At 49.7% G+C, this 24,823-nt stretch overlaps 1 protein-coding gene across 2 annotated transcripts in view; it reads left to right on the top strand.

The window, feature by feature from the left end:
* The window catches only part of PTPRN2 (protein tyrosine phosphatase receptor type N2), a 485,678-nt gene that overhangs the window by 388,284 nt on the left and 72,571 nt on the right, over positions 1–24,823 (top strand). For both annotated transcript variants that reach the window (XM_066238054.1, XM_066238053.1), the window contains exon 13: positions 16,453–16,665. In XM_066238054.1, the coding sequence (XP_066094151.1) occupies positions 16,453–16,665 (213 nt within the window). The remainder of the gene's footprint in view (positions 1–16,452; positions 16,666–24,823) is intronic.

Here is a 24,823-nt window from a genome sequence, read left to right as displayed (position 1 = left end):
TTTTTGTTGTTGTTATTCAATTGACATTTGGCTATAGGTGGGTTGGTACAGAATTCTGAAGCCTGGGACAGAGTTTTGCAGATAGCGATAGCCTGCCCTGGGCCTGGGGTGACCCCACACTGGATCAGAGGAGAACCCCCAGCTGCCTCCTGAGGTTCCATCCCTGCCGCGCTACGTGCGCGGACACACTTGCAATATAGTGTCACAGTGACTACTTATGAGGCTGCCCTGTTATTTTAATGGAGCCTCTTTTCCTGCATTAAAGTACGCAGCAAGGTTTTTCTTTGAAAGTATATATATATATATATATATATATATATATATATATATATACACACACGACAAAGCCAAATTCTATAATTGTGAGATAAACATTTACTTTCATTGTTGTTCTGCTTTTAATTCCAAAGCAATTTAAGTGAAAAACTGTGTCCAAACAATTACAATGGATATGTCCTATGTAACTAATGAAATATACGACAGAGCTTTTTACCCACAAACAATGAGAACCGGGACATTCTTCTCAGGAAAACTCGGTCCCCTTTCATCTGAAGGCAATGCGGATGTGTAGGTATTTTCAAAAAAGTTAGGTTACACTGAGGAATTTTAGCTCAGTTCTGTAAAGAAGAATAAAATCTAGCCATGAACATACAATACATACACCGTGCCGAACATCAACTTTTAAATATGTATTTTTGTGGCATTATTTTGTAAATAATAAAAGATCAGATTGTTACAAAGAGATAGTTTGAAAGTAATATATCCTGTGTCTTCTCGACTCTGGAATCTAGAGAAATCAAAGCTGATTAACCTACAGGGAGCTGTGTGTCCCTGTGAACAGCAGCTTCTCAGAATGGACCACTAATAATAGTAATAAGAAGGCTTTCCTTGTCCTTACAGGAATTGTAATTTCAAAGCTTGAGAAAGGAAGTCTAGAATTCCTTACATTCTGTTAACTGATCCTTCAAGCATAAATTCTTGCTGAAATACAGTTTTTGTGGTTAACAAAATGGTTTTGTGTGATCATATTTAGCCATTGGAGGGGTATCAACTCTTTCATAATAGAATCCTATTTGCGGATTACAAAAATTCTAGACCAATCTGAATCTGAGTCAACATGGGAACTAATAATAAAATCTGAGTTACATTGGTAATTTTTTTTCAAAACAAAAACTGACATTTTTTGGCCCTGGCCGGTTGGCTCAGCGGTAGAGCGTCAGCCTGGCTCGATTCCTGGGTTCGATTCCCGGCCAGGGCACATAGGAGAAGCGCCCATTTGCTTCTCCACCCCCCTCCCCTCCTTCCTCTCTGTCTCTCTCTTCCCCTCCTGCAGCCAAGGCTCCATTGGAGCAAAGATGGCCCGGGCGGGCGCTGGGGATGGCTCCTTGGCCTCTGCCCCAGGCGCTAGAGTGGCTCTGGTCGCGGCAGAGCGACGCCCCGGAGGGGCAGAGCATCGCCCCCTGGTGGGCAGAGCATGGCCCCTGGTGGGCGTGCCGGGTGGATCCCGGTCGGGCGCATGCGGGAGTCTGTCTGACTGTCTCTCCTCATTTCCAGCTTCAGGAAAATATAAAAAAAAAACCTGACATTTTTTGTTTCAAGTTAAGAATTCACATTTTTCTCAAAATAAAGTAAAATATTTGAATCAATAGTTTCACTATCTTTCAATTCCTCTCAATTTTAAAGTGAGGGCAACAATTTTACAGCAATATCATAAAGTTGGCATCAGAAGAAATGCAGCAAAGCCTGACCCTAATGAACATCCTCAGGCCATTGGCCTTTCTTGTTGGGTAAACTGAGTGGGAGCCTAGGAGGCTACTGAAATGCAGGTCCCCTGATAAGTGAGGATGGTAACTAGTGCCCAGTGCTCTTCCACATGGTGTCCTTTAAACAGTAGCTATTTATTAGCCCACTGATGAATTTCAATTTAAAACTATCTCTTCTGACCTGTGCATGTCTTCTTTTTAACATGATCTTGGTGTCAGTTACTGTGTTGCACAAAACATCTTACTTTTCAAAATTTACCATTGATATAAAATGTTATTTACTTCAACATCATGGTTGTATGGAAGTATAATATGCACATGCCTACAGTGTTTAAAAGGGTGTAACATCATTTTTATAATTTGAAATCATTTAAATGGGTTTCCTAGTCCAAAGTATTTTTAAATCAAAAGTATTTTCAATATAACTTATGTGACATTATTATATATTATTGTTTTTTGTTTAAAAGAAAATTGGTTTAGATTTTCTGAAATCAAGCAAGTATCCCATATACTGATTTTTATCATTTTCTCTTACCATAGCATTTAAAATTCCTGAAATGGGTGTTCTTTTGCTTTAAAATAATTTCTCTATTTTGTTTAAAGATACATTTTCTTTGCTAATTTAGCACATTGGAAATTTATTCTAATCACTTAAATGTATGATCTGTAACAGTTTGGTGTTCCCTAAATTGAGAGTGAGATTCTTTTTCATTTTTTGCATATATCTGTCCATTTATTGAATAGACTTATCTTTACCCCTTTGTGTATTTTTGCCTCCTTTGTTAAATATGAATTGACTATAAAGGCATGGGCTAGTTTCTGGGCTCTCTATTCTATTTCATTGATCTGTACGTCTGTTTTTATGTCAGTACCATGCTGCTTTGATTACAGTGCCCTTGTAGTATAATTTGATATCAGGTAACTTGATTCCTCCAGCATTGTTCTTTTTTTCTCAAGATTGCTGTGGTTATTTGGGATCTTTTGTGGTTTTGTATAAATCTTTCGAATATTTTCCTAGTTTCCATTGGTATCTTGATAGGAATTATATTGAATCTGTAAATTGCTTTGGGTAGTATAGACATTTTAATGATGTTAATTCTTCCTATCCATGAATATGGTGCATGCTTCCACTTATTAGTATCTTCTTTATATTCTTTCTTCAGTGTCTTGTAATTTTCCAAGTATGGGTCTTTTACACCCTTGGTTAAATTTATTCCTAGGCATTTTATTCTTTCTGAAGCAATTGTGAATGGGATAGTTTTCTTAGTTTCCCTTTCTGATAGTTCATTATTGGTATATAAAAATGCAACTGACTTATCAATATTTTGTAACCTGTTACTTTACTGAATTTATCAGTTCTAGTAGTTTTTGGTGGAATCTTTAGGGTTCTCTACATATAGTATCATGTCATCAGCAAATGATGACAGTTTTACTTCTTCCTTTCCAATTTAATTCCAATTGCCTCTTATTTCTTCTTCTTGTCTGATTGCTGTGGCTAGGACTTCCAGTCCCATGTTGAATAAGAGTGGCAAAAAACAGACGTCCCTGTCTTGTTCCCGATTTTAAGGGAAACACTTTTAAGTTTTTCCCACTAACTGTGATATTATCTGTGGGCTTGTCATAGATGGCTTTTATTAGATTGAGATATGTTCCCTCTATTCCCACTTTGCTGAGAGTTTTTATCATAAACTGGTCCTGGATTTTATCAAATGCTTTTTCTGCATCTATTTATATGATCATGTAGTTTTTATCCTTCATTTTATTTATATGGTGTATCATGTTTATTAATTGCAGGTATTGTATCAACCTTGTAACCCTGGAATAAATCCCAATTGATTACAGTGTATGATCTTTTTAATGTATTGCTGGATCTGGTTTGCTAATATTTTGTTGAAGATTTTAGAAACTATGTTCATCACGGATATTGGCCTATAATTTTCTTCCATTGTAGTATCTTTAACTGTTTTTGGAAATATGCTAATGCTGGCTTTGTAAAATGAGCTTGGGAGTCTTCCCTCCTTCTGAAATTTTTAGAAAAGGATAAGAGTTCATTCTTCTTTGAATGTTTACTAAAATTCACCTGTGAAGCCATCAGTTTTGTTTGTTGGAAGATTTTTTTTTTAATTACTGATTTAATTTCACTAGTTGTCATTTGTGTACTCAGATTCTCTGATTCTTCTGATTCAGTTTTTGAAGATTGTGTGTTTCCCAGAATTTACCCATTTCATCCAGATTGTCTAATTTGTTGGCATAGTTGTTGGTAATATTGTATTTCTTTGGAGTCAGTTATTACTTCTCCTCTTTCATTTCTGATTTTATTTATGTGAAAACAAGAATATTAGGTTTTACACACAGCAAACATGAACTGTACTTTTATAGAAATATTAGCAGAATCAACAAATCATTTCAAACAGTTTGTATTGTTTAGATATGTCATAGGTCTTGGGGAACTTTACATATGCTATATTTCTTATTCATTAGCCAAACAATCCTAATTTCTATATGAATAATATTCTAATTTATCACATGGAAAATGATCTCCCCCAACATGCTTCTCAGAAGTGTCATGGGTCATGTTTAAAAGTTTTCTCTGGCCCGGCTTGTGGTGGCGCAGTGGATAAAGTGTCAACCTGGAGCACTGAGGTCATGGGTTTGAAACCATGGGCTAGCCAGGTCAGGGCACATAGGACAAGCAATGAGCAACTAAAATGAAGCAGCTATGAGTGGAAACTTCTCACTACCCATGATCCTCCCTCTTTCTCCTCTCCCTGTAAAAATCAATAAATAAAGTCTTAAAAAAAGTTTTCTCTGAAAAACGTTATTGAAATTGTAAACTAAAATTTATTATTAAGTAAAGTCTAAGCTTTCTTGACAAAAAAAAAACCCTAACATTATTCATTCTTTAAGATATTAGCTGAATCCTATTTCACATTATTGTCAAGACACTTTTTAAAATATTTTGGAGAATTAAAAGACATCTTTTTCCTGCCCTAGAAATAAGAAAGGATTTTAAAATAAAGGACAATAGAATGAAAATCTGGATTAATGTCTCGGTTTCTGAAACAGTGGACTAAAAGGATCAGCACCTACAAATCCATTCCTTCAATGGCCCCCCCATCCCGTGCCTAAGCTCTGAGCGTGGGTTAAACGCCAGGCTGAACTGGAGGGGGGGGGGGCGTGGGAAAGAGGAATAAGGAAGGGAGGCCGCCTTACAGGGACTGTGCTGTGTGGTGTGGACCCGGCATCCTGACAAGGCTGTCTTTATCACACAGGAGAGGTTAAGGCCTATGGAATTGTTTAAAAAGTGACCGAATCAAGCTTAAATCGTGTCACCTCCCTACCTATCCTTCCTGAAAATACCAGAAAGGCTGGTGAGTCAAAGTTTAGATTAAATCAGGAATTGTGGGGCTTTGATGGTGGAAATGAGAAACCCTTAGGCACAACTGAAAAACTAGCCAAATTAAAGTTATTTATCTATCATCCTATGTCATGTTTGTAAGGAAAGCGAAGCAGTCTCTCTGGCTGTGCCCCAGCTTTCTCTGGGGTGCGGCTAGGGTCCTCCTCTTCGAGCTGTCCATAGAGCCAAGGTGGCCACGTGGGACCCCCCCACACACACACACACCTTGGTGACTGGGGCTGGCCGAGCACATAACCACACGCAACCGGAGTGCCCCTTGGGCCTTTCCCTGCTCAGCTGAGTAGTGTGCTCAAACCTGGTGGTGGCTCTTGGTGGTGGAGGCAAAAAAAAGTGAGAGGGCTGCACAAGAGGCATGCCAGCGTGGAGGGTGGCCACCGAGGTCGCATCTTACTGACTGGCGCATTACTGCAGTTGGGTACTTGCACCCGTTCCTTGTACCGGAGAAAACCAGGCAGGGCACGTCCCAGGGCGTGGGACTGCCAGCTGCTGCCTCACGCACGGTGCGCGGAAGCACTCTGCCGCCTCGCGCGCTCCTGCTCCTACCTAGGTGCGTCTGGAGCGGGCGTTCGGGCGGGCCTGGGATGAAGACTTGGCTGCAGTGGCTGCCAGACCCGAGTCCTCCCTGCCGCTCCCGCTCCCCGCTCTGGGTCATGGTGAAGACATACCCCCCCCCTCCCGCGCGCGCTCCTCTCCTAATGTCCCAGGATCCAGTGACGCTGCAGGTGGGCCCCAGTGGTGAGAGCCCGGTTGCCTTGGTGCACCTAGGGCCAAGCGCGGGACTAGAGCGCGCCCCCAACCCCCACCCCGTGTCGGCACCGCGCCCCAGAACCCCTCCGGCGTCCCTGGCATCTCAGAGGCTGGCCCTCAAGTCCTGTAGGGGACTTCTCTATTCTCCACTCCTAGAGTCTGCAACTCCCCACCTCCACCCAGCGCTCGGGAGGCGCAGGAATCTCTCACCGCACGCGCGCGCGCGCGCGTGCACACACACACACACACACACACAGGCACGTGCAGGCCGTTGCTATGGAGAAGCCGGTTCGCAGTGAGGCTAAGGGCTGCAGGTCCCCTCCTCCAGGCCTCCCTCCCTGCCTCCTCTTTCTGTGGTTCTTAGCTCCGCAGGGACTCCCGGGCATCGCCCCCTCCCCTTCTGCACCCCCTGCCCGCGCCAACTACCCCTCCTCTCCTCTTTCCCCGCCCATGGTACTCCAGGGCCCGAGGAGGGCGGCAAGGAGGGACAAGAACCACTGCTGCCACTCTGGTCTTTACTGGAGAAGATCTCTCAGAGGGCGGCCCGAACTCGGGGACGGGACGCTCTGGGGAGTCCCAGCCAGCAGGTGGAGGGAAGGGCTGTGCGTTTGAAGGGGGGGGTCAGTAGGCTCAGTCTTGGCAGGACGCAGGGAGAATCTGTGCCTTCCTTTCTCCCCACCGACTGGGTGGGTGGGGCGGCGTGCTCTACCGGTGGAGAAGCCGAGTCCCCACTTTGGCCTCCATCGGAACTCGATTTTCCTCTCGCGCTTCTCAAAACCCAGGGAAGCAACAAGCAAGCTTTTTGCCGTGGCCTCCCCACCCCCCACCCCCACGAGCTCGGGCCCATCAGGCCTCCAGGAGCTGGAACTCAGAGGCGCTGACCCCCTTCAATACCAACGAAAAGTATAATTCGGCCTAGGTCTTCGTATGAGGAAGCAAGTCCTTTGAACACTTTAGACACAGGCCAGCACTTTGAAGGCACTCGACACACGTCTGTTGACCTGTCTCCTGAGCCCAGGACCCGGGCTTTCAGGGCCTTGGTTTCCAGGAGAGACACGCGTCGGCGAGGCCCTCGGGTTTCGGGTTTCGGCAGGTCTTGGGTAGCGGTGGGTGGAAGGGAGGAGGGAGCAGAGTGTGCAAGCTCTGCTTGGTCCGGCTGGCGAGGGGGCGTGGGGGTGGGGTGCGAGGTTTGCCCTGGGGGGCCTAGCAGGCGCGCTGGGCCGCAGGGTGTGAGGCCGAGGGGCGTCAGGTTAGGAGGGGCCGCCGTCTCCAGCTGTCCCCAGCGCAGGAACAATGGGAAGAGGGTGGGAAAGGGAACTGGGAGGAGGGCGCCAGGGTTTCCAGAAAAGGAGAGACTAAAGAGCTCCACGCAGACTGTCATCTGCATGTGACAAAATCTCCCCCACTCCTTTCTTTCTTCCTCTTGTTCCTGCAGCTGTGGGCTTCGGAGGGCTCATTGTACACACAGATGTTGGGTTTCAGCTCTCCACTCTCGACTGCTCAGCCGGGCGCCGCGCACCAGGGGTGCCCAACCAGTGGCTGCGACCGGGGGTCTAGGGCTTGGGGAGAGAGAGTGTGGGGGAAAGGGATGGGGGAGCGCGACAGCAGGGAGAAGAGGCCGCGGAAAACCAATCGCAGGGCCCGGCTGGCCAGGTCACCCCCTCCAGACTCCTACTCGGCCTTGCGCACCGCCTGACTGACTCGCCGCCTCGGCCCAAGTGGGGCTCAGGGAGCTCGGGGAGGCGCGAGCGACTGAGAGCAGGCCTGTATCCCGCTTTACTCCTCCGCCCGAGGGGCGGAGGTCCGGGCCAGGCCTCTGACCTGAGGAGGTGAGGACGCAACTGATTCCTTCGTTTCTCCGCCTCCTCAGTCCGGCGTTTGGGGTTGCAGCCTGCAGCTCGCCAGGACCAAACTGAGGCGAAGTCCTCAGTAGTTTCCGCGTCGGGCAGGCCCTTTGTGCGCGAATTAGAGACTTGAAAACTCCAGCAGGATTCAGGGCGGAGGGTGGGGGCGTCTACTAGCTGATTTTTCCCTGCGTAACTGGCCTGTTTCAGTTTGGAAAGGGAGCAAAAGGCCCCAACTGCAAAAGTGGAAAACCTAACTCTAGAGAACGATTTGCCATAGGTTCTCTTCTTGCAAAGAGTTGCGACTCCCCCACCTCAACGCTCCCATAGTGGAGGTTACAGCAGGGCTGCACGGGGTGACATTTCTTGTCCAGTTCCCTCTCTTCAGTGCTACCCTGAACTTGCCCAGTAGGAAGTGAGACTCAAACGATGAAAGGGAACGGCTGGAAGAAAGAAAAGGCGAAGACCCGCTGCCGCGCTGCACGAATGACTGACACAGCCCATGTCCATTCATAGTCTCGGGCGGGAGAGGGTGTACTGAGAGCCGCGGCCCCTTAGCCAATTGCTGTCAGCAACATGTGGGGGGGGGGGGGGTATCGCTATAGCAACCGGTGGCTGGGCCGCGAGCCGCGCCGCCGCCGGCCGGGTGCGCGCCGGGCCGGATATAAGGCGGGGCGCGGCGACAGCGCTGGATGGAGCTGTGCGCGCGGCCGGTGGCCCTGTGGGGACCATCCCGCTCCTGGCCCTGCGTTGGTCCTTAGGCACTCCAGCCCTGCGTGCCTCGCCCCGGGGCCCGGCCTGGGCGGAGCGCGCACAACTACCAGCCCAGCAAAACTGCCGGCGCCCTCCGGCTCGGAGTGGGTGCCGCCGCCGCTGCGGGAGCCTCAGCGCACGGCACCTTTGTCTCTGCCGGCCGGCCGAGAAGTTTGTGGTCAGAGCTAGTATGGCTCCACTTGTCTCTCGCTCCAGCTCAGGGAGAGAGCTGGCCGTGGTGATGGCGCCGCCGCCTCCCGCGGCCACCGCGCCCCGAGACCGCTCGGTCCGGGGCACACCCCACCCTCCTCCGGCTTGTGCACCCGGCACCGGCCCCGCTGCAGGTAACCAGGGGCACCCTGCCTGGGTGCGGGCACGAGTGGGCTGTATAGAATGGAGAGGAGCTGGGCTGGGGGCGGGTTGGAGGGAGGGAGCAGGAGGGACTCACTGAGGCCATCGCCAGAAGCCTAGGTGGCGGGGTGCAGAATGAGAGCCTGGGAAGGTAGAGGGAAGGGGTTTTCTCTGGGCAACCTGGGCGTCCGTGAGCCCAGCCCAGGGGCCCAATCTGATTCGCAGCAGGTCGCCTGTCAATGGCTCTAGCTGGCAGGGGAGGTCTGCGTCTAAGGTCATTTCTCTAGCGTGTCTGGGGTGGGCAATCCAGGGTGACTTCGTTGGCAGCAGCTCTTACTAAGCGCAAAGACTGAGAGGGGTAGCAGTTGCCCGAGCCCCCAACGCCCCCCGGAGGAGACAGCCCAGAGTAGGTTGAGGGCGTTGCCTCTCGGACTTCTCTGGAGCGCTTTTCTTGTCACGTAGCTACCCACTCGGGCCACTTCAGGCCATCAGAGAGGGGACATGCAGATGGAGAGGAATTGGAAGGGGAGGACAGGGGTGAGCAGCCAAGATGGAGAGGAGCCAACATGGAGGCATTTTCCTCACAAACCATTTTGGGGTGCAGTTTGCTTTCCTAACTCGGGTCCGGGAGCGCGCCTCTGTGTCCCAGTTAGAGGACACTGGATGGGCGCGCAGGGAGGGGCCTTCGAGGGGCAGATGGAGCGGTAAGATTGCAGAGTCCTCTGAGCCCCCCAGCCTGCTGGAGAAACGCTTCAGAGCGGCCCCTTCCCTCCCCCAAACAAGATCGGCACTTTCTCTCTCCCCTCCCCCCAGGTGAGGCAGCCGCGTGCTTGCCAAAAAGAGAAACTTCTGGCGGGAAGCAGTTTGAAGGATGGACTTCTTTCCTTCCCTCAATAACTACCTGTGTGGTTCCCACTGTGGCCTATTTCGAGGTTTTAGAGAAGCTGCGCTCAAGGCAGTCAAATTCCAATTGAATTCTCAGTATAATTGGTTTTTAGAGCCAGAAAGTCTCCCGCCCTTTGTGTCATCAGTGCGCTGAGCTGGCGACGCTCCACGCAGGACGCCTGGAGGGGGGGGGGGGTCTCTGTCTCAGTTGCCAGTGCTCACTCACCCCACACGCACACCAAGAGGGCGACGGAGGAGTCCTCCGCGCAGAGCGGACCACCCTGTTCCCTCTCGGGCCCTTCAGTCCCGTGTCTCACCAGGAGCTGCTTCCGCTGCGCGCCCATCTGGTCGGGTTCCAACTGCTAAGTCCGCAGACAGCGGTTTCTACGCCCCGAGTCAAGGACGTAGTGTATCCGAACAGCCTTCTCCAGGCCCACCTTTCCTGAATTTAGATGCGAGCCAAAGTGCTAGAAGGTGAAGGTTTGTGTGCACCAGGGAGTTTCATCCACACAGGAGGAAAAGCCTCCCACGCACCCAGCCAAGTGCACCCCACTGGACTCTCCAGAAGGGGTGGCCATGCTGGGCAGCAGAGGTGGGCAGTGCTGGGCCTGTGCAACTCAGGAGAACCTGGGGGGCCGCGGGTCGATGGGACATTGACCCTCGCCCTGGCGCGCTTTGTGGCGGGGGAGGCCTGGCTGCGGCTTTGTCCGCGCAGGAAGGGGGCCGGGGCGCCTCAGAATCGCTCAATGCCATGAATACCTGCAACTCTCAGGCACCCTCGATCCTTTGTGCCCAGCGCCATGGTCTGACCTTTCTGACCTTTGCGGGATTTTAGAAATAAGTCCAGGGGCGGGACTGGGAGGTGAGGGAGCCAGCGGCCTGGCGGGGGCAGGGTATGGAGGCCAAAAGGGGCTGGGGGCTCCCGGGCCCGCGCTCACAGAGGCGCCCCGGCGGTCCCGGCTTGCGATGCAGGCAGGCGGGATGTTAGGACTGGCCTTAGCCTCTGCGAGGATGCGAAGCGAAAACCCCAACCCAGGGAGGCCTTGTTTGTTGTGGGAGAACTCCTCCTTCACGACCCGGGGATGTCTAGGAGGCGCGCCTGTGCGGTGCGACAGCAGGCCTCGGGGACCGAATGTGATGACAAAAATACGGTCAGGAGCGGCCGCGTCGCAGGTACCCGCCGAGTTCGAATATGGGCGCCATAAAAAAGCCCTCCTGGAATCTGAAGGGTGGGGGTAGGCCTTGTCCCGGGGGCCTCCCCGTCCATTTCGCGCTGTTCTCAGCTGGTCGCGCGCTGTGCTCCCCCAGACGATCTGCTGTTTATCAAGCGCAATTGAAAATTAGTTAACACGAAGACACTTTCCCCCTTTAAACATAAATATCTTACATCTTCCCGATATCTTAAAACACTTTATTTCCCAACACTGGTGTGCAAGGAGTGCTTAAAGATAGGAAACAGGCCATTTATTATCTTATGTATATTTACTTTTATGCCAAAGCCTGAAAAAACTCAATACATAGCCAATGTTAAAACAGTGTATCCCTCCTATTTTCATTAAAGTTTATACTTAAGAATGATTATTCCTTGGAGATTCTTTTCTTTTGCCCAGATAGCTTTTTTTTTTTTTTACTACTTGAATGGCAGATTAGCAAGTACAATTTCATCTGCAGACGAACAATAGCTTTCAGTTGCACAAAGGGTTTCTCCCACCCTGAATTCAGACTGCAGTGCCTCTTGCTCTGATAATAGCTTCTGAAAAGATTTTGTAATGCAGAGAATTAATACATGATTATTTCCGCCTGACTTCTCTCATTTATTAGAATTCTGTGGCGAATTCCAAATTAAAAATAGTTCGGTTAACAGCTTTTAAAAATACTTTCAAAATATTTTAAGATACCCTCTCCCATATTTCCAAATCGGTCATCCCCACGCACTAGTAACTGTTACAATTTTTATCAGCTCTCAAGTGAGAGTGACTTTATTTCAGTAAATATGTTTTAGTAAGTTTAGCATGAAATTGCTAAATAATTCTAAGATGGTTCATCTGGGAAACCAAAAACAGACTTGTTATAGCAACTCATTAGCAGTCTCTAAAACTAATTTCTAAATTTTAAGGGAGAAATGGGCTTACAGTTACAGTAATTTCAAAGTACAGAGGAACACAAAATAAGGCTGGGTTTGTATATCAGATTCCTTAGAAATGACACATGTGGAACATTCAATGGTATTAGAAGTTTAATATTAATGAAATTGAATGCCTGTGTGGTTTTTTTGATAAAAGTGTGTTTCAAAATTGAAGTTAGTTACTTAGATACTGAATTGCTCTTCTTAACTGGTTACATGGTCAGCCTTAAGGAAATGCCATGTTTTGCTACCTGTCAACAAATATTTTTTACCATAAAGTTTCCTACTTGTGTGGCGGCCTCAGTTCTCACATGGAGTTTGGGTATAAAATGTTCTTTTTCCATCCCTCTTCTTTTCTTTTAAACTTACCACATGGACAGGTAACACTATTTTTTGAAGATATTTTTCCACACATGGCTCAGAAGATAATGTAAGGGAACTCATGTACTTTCACTTATAAGCACAGATCAAAAATAGTGTAGTTTAAATAGGTCAGGGCAATATCTGTGGATTCTGATTTCTAAGAGCAACTATACAAAATTGTCTCTCTGGTCATATTTATTTTGAATCACAGCTTTTGCAATACTTTATACTCAAAATTCAAGGAGCTGCAGGTGGAGATGTGTAGTGGAAGAAGTAAGCAAATTGTACTTAAGTTTACTCTCAGGATACATCTAATCTGATATAAAGTTGACTTAATTATCTCTGACTCTTGTAGACATCCTACTTTTCCTGCATCTGAAAACTTAGCATTAAGTACTTGTCTGTGTCTCCTCCAACCTGGGGTCCATAGACACCCTATGCTGGCTCCCTGGGCCAGGATTGCTTCCTCCTCCTCACCCCTCCCCTGCCCCAAACTTCCAGTGAATCAAGCTGCCATGGTACCGGAGGTGTTCCACTTTTAAAAGACTACTGACTGTAAATGTCAAAGTCATAAATATTTAAACATTATTTTCTTTCAATTTCAAGTCAAGACTGGCAAGATGCTTCTAATTAGTCGTGGGCGCTCTGCAGGGCTCAGTGCCAGGACAAGATTGCAGGAAAGCACCTGTAGTTCAAGTTGCTCAGCATTGGGAAGCAGGGACCTGTGAGGAGAGGGGCCCGAAGCCCACCTACATCACACCTGCCCAGGAGTGTAAATCAAAATCACTTTGGGGCTGTTAGCACAGTCATTTCTTGCTCTTTAAGCTCCTGGTTAGGAGGAGTTTGAGGGTTTTCTTTTTTAACTCCACACAAAGAAATAAAATAATTGTAAGGTTAATTCAGCTGCTATGCTAAGGAGGGGAGTTCACTCTCTTCAATTTTTAAAAAAAAAGAATTTCTGTGAACTTTTGTTCCTTCTGGAATTCTTAAGACCTGACTTACAACCAGAAGTACTTCCTCCTGACTCTCAGTGCAGGACTAGGTGGGACATTGGAACCCACGGGGTGGGGGGAACCTCAGGGATGAGGTGTTGGTGGGCCACCCAGTGCCACAGCAAATTCCCAGCTGAGGCCTAAGATTCTGCCTCCTCCAGGTCAGACTGGTGGGTGTCTCTGTCCAATGTTGGCCTTCCTCTCATGGGTGGATCCCTCCTGTCCTTCACCCCAGGGTCGCCCACCATCGCCAACTGTCCCCAGTGCCTAGACCACCTTACTCCATAAAAATTGCAGTGTCTGCAGTCTCTAGCCTAATCAACCCAACTCTCCTCCACCGGCTGCCAGAGGTCAACCTAGAGAGGCTTCCACCCAGCCTGGCAGGCTGGGGAGAACACTGAAAATGAGACTTAGTGGGTACAGGGTCCCTGCCCTCCCTCCTCTGAGAGCAGCTTGGACCTAGCAGGGACTAGGCAGCTGGGAGGAGGGGAAGAGTCTCGGGCAGGGGGCCTTAGCTCTGGGCAGTCACTCTTCTTGACATTTTTCTTTGACCTTTTAGTAAATTCCAAGCGCTCAGGTGAGGGCCAGCCAGGCAGGCTCCGTTCAGTTCCCCGCGTGGGTCGAGTGCATTGCGGGTCACGGTGACCGTCGGTTTCCCACGACAATGACCAGCCGCCCTGCCTCCGGGAAAAGAGCTTCTGTACGGCCTCGGGTGCGCGCCCAGCCTTGGGTATTTCCTCCGTGTGGCTTGTGCGTGCTCATGACCTCTCACCTAGAACCGAGTGACAACAGGACCGCATCTGTGCCCCTTACACGGTGAGCAGGTGGCCGCCCAGATCCCACAGCCCTGGGTGCGGCCGGGCTCCCAGCCTTTGTCGCCCACGCGCGCTCGCGACCATCGGTCGGGTGCGCAGTGATGTGTCAACCATACACCCGACACTGCATCTCCCCTCGGAGCCAGACTGGTCACGGAGCACCTGTGTGCCTCACGTCACTGGGCCGGAAGTTTCGGGAAGTCCCATTCCCAGGCGCAACCAGCCACGTGGGCGTGCGGGGTCCTCCCGACACCTGGTGGGGACCCCAGGGTGGGAGCGTGGGGACCTCCAGTCGCCTCTGCAGGGACAGAATAGGGTGAAGTGCCGGCCTCACGGGCGAGACCGTGCGGGGAGCAGCGAGTGCCCCTCCATCGGCTATGCCGCCTCCATTGTTGTCGCTGGGTTCCGTCTGCCGCGGCTCCGTGGTTCCCTGAGGGGGGCTCCAACGGCGTGGAGGAGCAGGCCGTGATCCTGGAGGCCGCCCCCACCCAGGTGTCATTGGGGCTGCCCTCCCGGGGCGGAGGGGAGGGCCCCATCCGGGAAAGGCAACCCAGGTTCCCAGTCCTCATCCCCGCGCGGCCTGGAGCCTCGAAGGTGCCCTCGGGGAGCGTCCCTGGCTGGGGCCGAGGCCGGGCAACTCCCTACTCCACGCTCTGCAGCCCTTATGAGCTGTCCGGCCAGGGAAAAACAAGGGGGTTCCCCTTGAACCCACCGCCACTCGAAGAGCGCGACCTCAAGCGCCACGCGGAGCGCGACAGGGAGGTCTCGCGGCGTCCGGTTGAGTTCGTGTGGTTTTGGCTGCGCCCTTCGTGGGGTGGGAACCCGTCAAGAAGGGATCGGAGGCGGCGGGGGGCGGGAGCGCCAGCTACCTTTGGGGTGGGTCCCCGAATGACTTTTTTCTGGAAGCGGCTGTTTGGCTGAGAGGGAGGGGCGGGAATGGGGAGGGGTCTCGCAAGCTCCTTCCACGCCGAGGCGACAGCCGGGGACTAGCTACAGAGGCCCGACCGCTCGGCACGCCGCGCGCTCCCGCCCCTCCGAGTCCCGCTCGCCTCCTCCACCTCCTCTTCCTCTCCCACCCCGCCCGCCCCTCTCCCCGCCCCCGCCCGCCTCCCGCCGTCAGGAACCTCCTGGTCCTCCTAGCCGTGCATCCAGGCAAAAAAATCCGGCGTCTTTTCTCATTTAACCCGCGTTTCCATTAACTCAGTCCCGGCACCGGCTAATCCGCGCAGCAAAGGCAAAAGGAGGCTAATTAATGACCAGCTTTTCCAGTCAAGACCGGCGATAATTGCTTTGGTGGCCTTTATGATTACAAGATAAAATGGCCCGTCCTGACATCAGAGGCCCTGTGTACACTCGGAGACCGGGGAAATGAAGAGTTGGAGACCGAATGCGGAGCAGAAAATTACTAATAGGGAAAGGATAATGACTAGGCCGGCCAGGCTTTCCTGGGGGGAAAAATCCATTTTGTTACCACGCAGAATTAGGCGGTCGCTAATTGTCATCATGTAGCCACCGGGATAGGGCGTGGGCCAGGCATCCCGGTGGCGGGGGGGGGGGGGGGGGGGGGGGCGGCATCCTCTCTGTCTTTCCTGTGGCGCTTTTAATTGTCGCTAATGTGCCTCAGGACACAGCTAATGAGGGCGCGCGCCAGGCCCTGTTTTGCGCGTGGAGATCAGTAAAGTCTCTGAAAGGACCCCCTACCCCATCCCAGAAAATAATGAGAGTTGAATGGCCTGCTCCTTACTTCCCACGCGGCTCCAGGACGACTGTGTTTCAGTGCCCTATATAGCCTCTTCAAGGAAAAGTGCGGAGGTGCTCGGTGCGGGGTCTGAGCCCACGGGCGCTTTGTGGAAGGCCCGAGTCTGTAGGGTGACACCAGTGAGGATGCCTGGGAAGGCCAGCCAGCCCGTGCGTCCCAGCTGCGGCTTCAGGCATGATGCCCAGAATATTCCCGTGAACGTTAAGATTAGGCCCCGCTGACCTTCCTGATTTCTGTGGTCCTTTCCCCAAGCGGGCTCTGGGCACCCTGTCTGGACCTCCCACTCCCAACATGTGAGCTGTAGTCCCCTCTCGCCTATTTAAAAAAAGGGATGGACCCCTGGTATTACCTAAGTCATCAAATATGATGTGTTGTTAATTGAAAAATGACCACCGTTAAGGGGGAAAAAAGCAATGCCTCCAACTTTCCTCTGGAAAACATTGCAACCTGTGGTGTGCCTCTTTGAAGTAACTCCAGGCTGGTTTGAGAGGCCGTTCTGACGCCCTGCGGGTGTTTTGATGCCAACACACTGTTATCTTGTGTTGAGCTTTGCATTTTAATTTGCCTTTGGAAAGGGTGGTGTTTAGCAGCTCCTGGTTGGTTAGGTTCTAACAAGCCTCTCTCTTCTGTTCCACAGAAAAGCAAACTCAAGCTTTTGCCTCATCCAGCAGAGCAGGAGGACTCCACCAAGTTCATGGTGCTCACCCTGCTGTCCATCGCGGCCATCCTGGGGATCCTCCTGGCTTCTGGTGTCATCTACTGCCTGCGTCACAACCCTCACCACCGGCTCAAGGAGAAGCTCTCCGGCCTAGGGGGCGACCTGGGCTCGGATGCCACGGCAGCCTACCAGGTAAAAAGAGGCTTTTCTGTTACATGCTATTTCCCTTCAGTGGTTGGACAGCCAGATTATTGAACTGGTCTCTGCCCCTCCCTCATCCCCAGCAGTTTTCATTCTTCCTAGGGTGGGTCCCTTTCTGAGCCCAGTTGGAAACATCTCACTCGCATTCATGTAAATGCCTCGCACCCTCGGCTGGCCGGGTGTCCTCTCCTCTCTGTGTGGTCCAGGCTGCTCACGGAGTCTGTGTTGGCAGTGAAAGTGGGTTGCTCATTAGAGATGTGGAGAAGGTGCAGTGTCCGAGCTCCGACTGTCGGCTAGCCTTCCTTGTTTGGTAGCTATCAGTGAAAAATGCCAGGATCGCGAGATATGTTGGTTGTGTGGCTGTTTGAAGAGGTCCCTTAAATCACCAACTTCCTGGATGTCTTACGTGAAAAGACCCTTGACCTGATCCATGAGCACCCTACACTCTTATTTGGATAAAGTGGAATCTAATGCTGAAAATGGAAAGTAAACGGAAGCCATCTCCATGGGAACGGTGATGCAGCTGTGTCCTGGTGATACAGAAACATGACCGACACAGGGAGGGTGTGAGGAGAGCAGGTGGAGACCAAACTGGACATAAAGAAGCCCTCAGACGTTCCGGAGGCTGCGTGGCATCCGCGTCCATTTAATCATGCCCCATGATGAACTGAGCCTTCTGTGTGAGGAGCAGCACAAGCCCAGAGAACACACAAGTGAGGGCATCTGATTTCTTTTAACATAAAATAGCATTCTACGCTAAGTATCGTCCCCACTTGGGAAAGTAAAAAAACTTGTCATTTTAAAAGTCTAGTCAACATATGCTCGTCAAAGAGTTTCTTTCATTGGATTAGCCTGTGTGTTTTCTCTAATCACATGATAAACAACGTATTTTATAACCCTATACAAGTTAATTAATACTATTCTATCATCAGCGTTACATGGGGAGAGGACACTTCCTAGGAAACACTCCCAACCGTCCCAGGTACCCTCTGTGAGCCCCTCCAGGATGCCCTGACCCGTCCCAATAAGGAGCAGGATAAATTTATAAGATCGCTCTGCTTAACAGACACCAGGAGATAGTAGTAGTTTTTTATTCCCCATTTCAAAATTCTTTGAATGGAGAAAACCTCTGTTTTTCTGGAGGGGGTCACAAACCTGGTCACCACAATCTTTTTCTCATGAAGAAATGGCAACTTCAAACGTGTGGGAGATGGCATTAAAGTCGCCGCGTGTAGCTTTGCTTTAAAGCAGAAGAAAAATCATGTTTGAAGAAGCAGCCCAGGAAAAAAAAAATGCCACATAAACTACTAAGAATTTATCCAGAAATTCTATTGAGTGAGATCATCAGCGGAGGATGCTGGGTCCTCTGGACCACGTCTATGCCAGGGCATAAATAAATTATCACGCCCGCTCCTGCATGTGAGAGAGAGAGGCAAGGGGCAGCTTTTAGAACGCATGGTCTCCTTTGATACACTTTGAAATTCAAATGTAAAATATTGATAGAATGGGGAGCTTGGACTCACATGCAGAAATGGCTAATTTTGACAAAAATACGGGTAGAAAATGCGTACTTAGACATGAATTTGGGGTAATTAACAAAAAATCATCTTGGTGACAGCTCTAATTAATAGTATCTGTAATTAAAATCATGTCCTTCTGACAGGAAAATTGTTTGAATTTCTTGGAGTGACCTTTATGCTTTCTCTCCTGGGGGCATGGTGGTTAAGTTGATATTGATTTTATAATGAGCTCTGGTTTGTTTAATAAGAATCTGTAATCTGGACAATAAATGAAATGTGTGCTTTTCCTCAACCCAGATTAATAAAAAGAAGAAAAAAACTTGTCTTTTAAAAATGTGATATAGGAAAATTTAGAAATGAAATTAGTGTAGAGATTTTCCCAGTAGCCTTTGTTTTGAAATCATCACAAATGAACGCCCTTTAGGGAACCACTTTGGTTATCCCATCAAAGTGGACTGTTTCCTGGGGAGAAAAAGCAGGTGTTGAGCTGTTGTGCTGTTTTGATTTCTTTTTTTTTTTCTTTTTTTTTTCTTTTTTAGCAGAGCAGGATCAGAGAATGGGGGTTGGGATCTTATAATTTTTAGCTCTGTATCTAGCTGAGTCATGTATTAAGGACTCACAATAGCTGAGTCATGTATTAAGAACAGTTGGCCCTGGCTGGTTGGCTCAGTGGTAGAGCGTCGGCCTGGCGTGCAGAAGTCCTGGGTTCGATTCCCAGCCAGGGCACACAGGAGAAGCGCCCATCTGCTTCTCCACCCCTCCCCCTCTCCTTCCTCTCTGTCTCTCTCTTTCCCTCCCGCAGCCGAGGCTCCATTGGAGCAAAGATGGCCCAGGCCTCGGCAGAGCCACGCCCCGCAGGGACAGAGTATCGCCCCCTGGTGGGCGTGCTGGGTGGATCCCGGTCGGGCGCATGCGGGAGTCTGTCTGACTGTCTCTCCCCGTTTCTAGCTTCAGAAAAATACAAAAAAAAAAAAAAAACAAAAAAAAAAAAAACAATCAACCCTTGAACAACTCAGGGGTTGGGTGCCGACCCAGCACAGTCAAAAATTCATGCATCACTTTTGACTCCCCTAAAACTTCAGTTGTCCCTCGGTGTCCATGGAGGATTGGTTCCAGCCCCTGCCCCCCATACCAATACCCACAGGTGCTCAAATCCCTGGTATAAAATAGTCTAGAACAATGCATACAGTTGGCCCTCCACATACGCAGACCCCAACTCTAATCAGAAATGCTGTTTTCCATGGCAGCTGGCTGAATCCATGATTTGAAACCCAGGGATATGGTGGGCCAACTGTATAAAACCACGTGTACGTGGATCTGCGCAGTTCAGACTGCGTTGTTCAGGGGTTGGCTGTAGTTTCAGGAGGATGTTTACATTTGTAGATGAAGCAGGTATTCATTAGGAATCCGTATCTCCCATAGGGTTTCTCCTGCAGGGTTTCTATAGCTGCAACGGAGACCCCCGTCAAGTATAAAAATGCTTCTGAAAAGTTTTTTTTGTTTTGTTTTTAATATTGCAAACCTAAAACCATCATTTTAGGGAATTGTATCTTATTGCTTCAATGCTTTATTTATTTTTAAGTCACTGAACTTTCACACTCTGCTAATTCTGTATCATGAATGAGGTTATGGCCAAACCTTGCGATCACTCTCATCACTGGGTTGCGGGGAAAATTGAACAGTTTAATATTCCACTTTATTTCGTGGGGATGTGATGGAATCACTCAATTCATTTTATGAAGTTTCTGAAAGAGAAAAAGATGACTGTATGAGTTAGGTCACAAGTGAGTGACCAGAAATGACTGGACTCTGGGTTCACCCCAGAACATGAAAGGACTCTTTACAGGAAAGAGCCAAGTGTCCTTCTTGGGGAGGGGGGACATGAGTTCCTGAGAGAGAACGGGGGGGGGGGGGCACAGAGCTGGTTCTGGTGGAGGCACCATGACCTCTGTGTGGATGATCCCTTCTTCCTAGTGATTCAAGGTGGGGGACCCACGTGTCCTCATAAGCAGCATAGTGGCAGCACCATGGCAGACAGGTTGGGGGGGCCTCATGTTCACCCTTTAAAAGGCATCAGTTGTCATCACTCTTAGGATGCACATCCTCTAGCATTCGTTCCCTGAGGTCAGGACCGTCCATGCAAAACCTGCATAGTCGTGACCATGCTTTGGGCCGTGGAGGGTTCCTGAGGAACCCGTGCACTTACCTTAAATATGTCTCAAAGAAGTGGGTACAGCTGGTCCTTGGACTGTGTGTGTCCACCTAAACGTGGATTTTTTTTTTTAGTTAATAAACAGTCAGCCCTCCATATCCCCAACTCTCAAATCTGCAGGGTCAACCCACCATGGGTGGAAAAGTGTATCTTTGATTCAAGGCTGGGAACTCCAGGATGCAGAGGATTGACTGAGTGCCTTGTGCTGGCCTGTTTTGTACAAGGGAGCATCTATGGTTATCAGTGTGGGGAACCAGCCCCCACAGACACTGAGAGAGACAACTATAGTTAAGTTTAGGGGATCAGAAGTTACACGTGGATTTTTGACGGCACAGAGGCAAGGTGGGGGGAGGTCAGCATTCCTAACCCTTGAGTGGTTCAAGGGTCAACTGTATCTTACATTGTTAGATTCTAGTGCTAACATGTTATAACATTTTTCTTTTCTTCCTAAAAATAGAACTACCTAGAGGCAGGTTCAACATTATAAAGCTTTCTTAGATGGCATGTGAAAGTGTTCTATTTTGTTTGCTTTATGTATTGGAAAATCAAATCTTTCTTGATAGACTCATACTTTTGACACTTAACAAGATGTCAAGATGTCACCAGATAATCTATTGAAGTCTAATTTGTTCAAACTTGAAAGTATTAGATATATTAACTTTTAGAATAATTGAGGTCCGTTTTTAAAGGTCACTTTGTAATTGCCACCAAACTTTTCTCCATTGTTCAGTAAGTGTTCTTTTTTCTTACAAACATATAAAACATAATATATTTGGATTAAATTTATAAATTTGTACTTCATTATCTAAAAGCCAATTTCTTGACTTTCATTATTTTCTCCCTAAATAGATGTTATATTTTTTGTATATATAATATATACAGTTGGTCCTTGAACAACCCCCATGCAGATTAAAATTGATGTTTTACTTTTGACTCACAAAAACCTCAACCCCTAGTAGCCAACCGTTGATCACAACCTCACTAACAACACAGGTGATTGACACGTTTTGTGTTATATGTACCACACACTGTAGTCTCACAACAAAGTAAGCTAGAGAAGAGAAAATGTCACTAAGAAAATCATAACGAGGAAAAAATACATTGACATTGTTTATTGAAAAATGTCTGTGTAGCTCAAACCCGTGTTGTTAGAGGGTCAGCTGTGCATGTGTGTGCACACATGCTCACTGAGGGGATCATACGGGCACTGAAGAAGGGTGATGTCTGGCATGCCGTGCATGTCACGCATATGCACGTGGTCTCCCGTTTCTATGGCAGCTGGTTGGGAACTGTGCAGAGCCAAGCTGTTAGGCATTCTGCTTCCCCTTCCTTCAACATTCCCTCTTCAAATGTTGCATCCACGTCCCTGAGGCTTTGATCACCAGGCTGCAGCCAGTGTCCTGTTCTGTTCCGCCAGCTCAACTCCCTGCCCTACAGGGCTCAGGCTCCCGTGGGATGTTCACACTTCTCTTTCGATGGCTCATTTCACGGTAACCAGCAGGTCTCCTTGTGACCTGGAGGCCTTTGAATCCAGGCTAAGCAAGGCATGCATTTGGGTGCCAGGGCCACACATAAACAGTCACCACATGCACATCCTGCCAGGGAGTGGTTACTAACTGCGTGATGGTGTGTGTGTGTTGGGGGTGCTGCTGACTAGGGGCTCCTGGACTCAGGCCCAGTGAGCCCAGAGACGCCTGGACTCCTCAATTCTGGGTGAGGACAGCTGGGCTCCTGCAGCAGAACATGGCACAAGTTGGTTCTTCTTCTGGGCTCTGGGTTCAGGGGCCCCTTCTTTATCTAGGTGAAAAGTCTTTGTACTAGTCAGGGGAATGGCGAGAGGGCAGGATGTTCTGGAATTTAGGTGGAAAGTGATGGCTTTTCCTGAGGTTGGCGCGGCCCCATCGGGAGTTCTGAAATGGCCCCTTCCTTCATCAGTGACGGATCTCAGGATGGCTTTTCTTTGCTTTTCATTTAAACCAGCAGTACTCAACCTATAGGTCGCAACCCCAGCAGGGGTCTAACGACCAAAACACAGGGGTCGCCTAAAGCCATCGGAAAATACATATTTATTATACAATACATTTTTAAATAAAATATGTATTTCCGATGGCTTTAGGCAACCGCTGTGTTTTGGTCGTTCGACCCCCGCCGGGGTCGCGACCCACAGGTTGAGAACCACTGATTTAAACGTTCAAAATCATTTCTTCTGCAAATATCCAATAAGCAAATCTACCCTTAAGAAATGGAAAGGCACCCCTAGAATACCATGGGGGGGACACATCCTTTCACCATAACTGACCAATGTGGGGGCCATCCTAGTGTGGCCTTTGCAGAGACAGCCGATGGCACAGTGTCCGTGGGTGGAATTCTCTGGAAGTGTTTCAGGACCAGTGTGGTTCTGCGTGTGTGTGTGTTTCATCAAATCAAAGCCAGGCTCCAGAGGGTAAGGGCGTGCTGTGCCCAGGATCCCAGAAACAAGCCGACGTCACCGTGCAGGAAGTCAGTGCTGACTCAGTGCCCAGTGGATGTCCAGTGCCCTGCTTCTGGGGGAAACTCGCAGGCTTGGCCACGATGCCAGTAATGGACCTGTGTGTCCCCAGCATTTCCAATGCCTGTGTCCCTGCAGTCAGGCTCCAGCGACCAACCTCAGAGCCAACAGCCTGGCTGGACAAGCTCCATGGCATTTGCAAGGCACCTCTCCACTCGGAGTTGGAATGCTTTTCCAGGAGGCTTGCACTTGTAGTGTTTTTCTCTACAAATCCTCAATTTTCAATCATGCAGTTTCCAAAAGCAGTGACCACAAGGCTGTTCCCTGGTTTCTATGCAGTGTGTTTCCTCAAAAATAGCTCCTGCGACGTGGGACCATCTTCCAGAGGAGGCAGAAGGCGGGAGCCATCAGAAAGGAAATGTCCAAACACGAAAATAAAACAGGTCACCCTCCTAATACAGCAAGCCCTCCCTCGATCAGGCAATAATAGTGAGATCAGACTTAATTAAAACTAACAGACCAGTCTGCACTGTTTGGAAAACAAAGGAGTGGGTGTCTCAGCTGCCGAAGGTGATTCTGGGGCCCAAGGTTGCTGCTCCTTACGTTTCTGTTACAATGTTTTGTTTTTGTCCTTGCAGCCCATTGGCAGACCTGGATTTCTCTTGAACAGTGTCACTTAAGAAGGACGGGAACTCATTGCGGGAGGGAAGGAGCAGAGGGGAGACGGGGTCTCAGAGGCTCCATTCACAGCTCCTGGTGGGCAGGCGGATGGTGGCGGATGAAGGGCCACCTGCCACCTCCTTCCACATGAGAAATGCCCTGCCCCTCACCATTTCTGTGACAGAATCAGAGCTGCTTCCATTTTTTGAAAGCGAGAGGAGCTTCTTGGGGATACCTGCACCCAGGAAGGCTCCCCATCCTCATAGCGATGCTCAGCAGGTGCACTGAAAGCCGACCCTGGTCACCTGTTCACTCCTGATGGTCTACAAGCCAGCCAAGAGCATGAATATCAGAAGCATCCCGGTCCCCGGCTGGCGGTGACGGAGCTGATTTAGGACAAACGAGGTCAGCTGGCCCGGTTGCACCCCCACACAGGACAGAACGGAGCCTCCTGTGATCCAGTGCCCTCCTCAGCCTTGCCCTCCGTGGGCTGAGCCACTGTGACAGACTTAGGGAAAGTCACATGTTCCTCTGCTCGGGCCATGATTTCTCGTAAATGGAGAGTTTGCCGTAAAACCAAGTGGAACATGAAACAGTACAGCTCATCAGTAATCGCAGGAAAGTGCGTAACCCTCGAGTGAATGGGAACAATGGGAGGACATTCTCAGCAGGAGAAGCACCAGGCACTGGACGTCCACCTCGCGGGGACAGGCTTCACGAGGACAGGCCCACAGAGCCAGGGGGAGGGCTATGACAAGAGTGGACGCCGTAGTGTTCATTCTGGAGGCAGGAGGCGGGGCTGCAGGACAGTGGTAAGGACCCTGCTGAGGTCCAGGGTGGGTCCCTCCACCTCTGAGAGTCTGTCTGTGCTTGAGGACCATGTGGTTCCCCGGGCCCACGTGCTGCTCCGTGCCAGGAAGGAACCCCCATGAGGAAAGGGCTATCTGGCCCCTCCCCTGTCTGTCCAGGCCGCAGTCTTCCTTGTTCCTGCTGCACTTCTCACTCTTTAACTTCTTCTTTCCCAACACTGAGTTCTTGCGAGGAAGACACCTTTGTACTCTGCAATCCAGAGCCAGGGCAGCACCTCTCTGCACCCCATGCTCCCACCTATAGAATGGAAGGGAGGAGCTTTGCACTGAAGGTCAGTCAAGGTCATGCAGCTATCAGGGCGTCCCCACTCTAACTTCTGCCTGAGGATCCGCTGTGGGTGGTGGTTCCAGACGCCCAGAGACACGCCCTGACCTGCATGGTTCCAGCCCATCTCGCCCC

This window comes from Saccopteryx bilineata, chromosome 6 (assembly GCF_036850765.1).
Source record: "Saccopteryx bilineata isolate mSacBil1 chromosome 6, mSacBil1_pri_phased_curated, whole genome shotgun sequence".
Taxonomy (NCBI): domain Eukaryota; kingdom Metazoa; phylum Chordata; class Mammalia; order Chiroptera; family Emballonuridae; genus Saccopteryx; species Saccopteryx bilineata.
The sequence above is the reverse complement of the archived record's forward strand: the minus strand, read 5'-3'. Positions and strand labels throughout refer to the sequence as shown.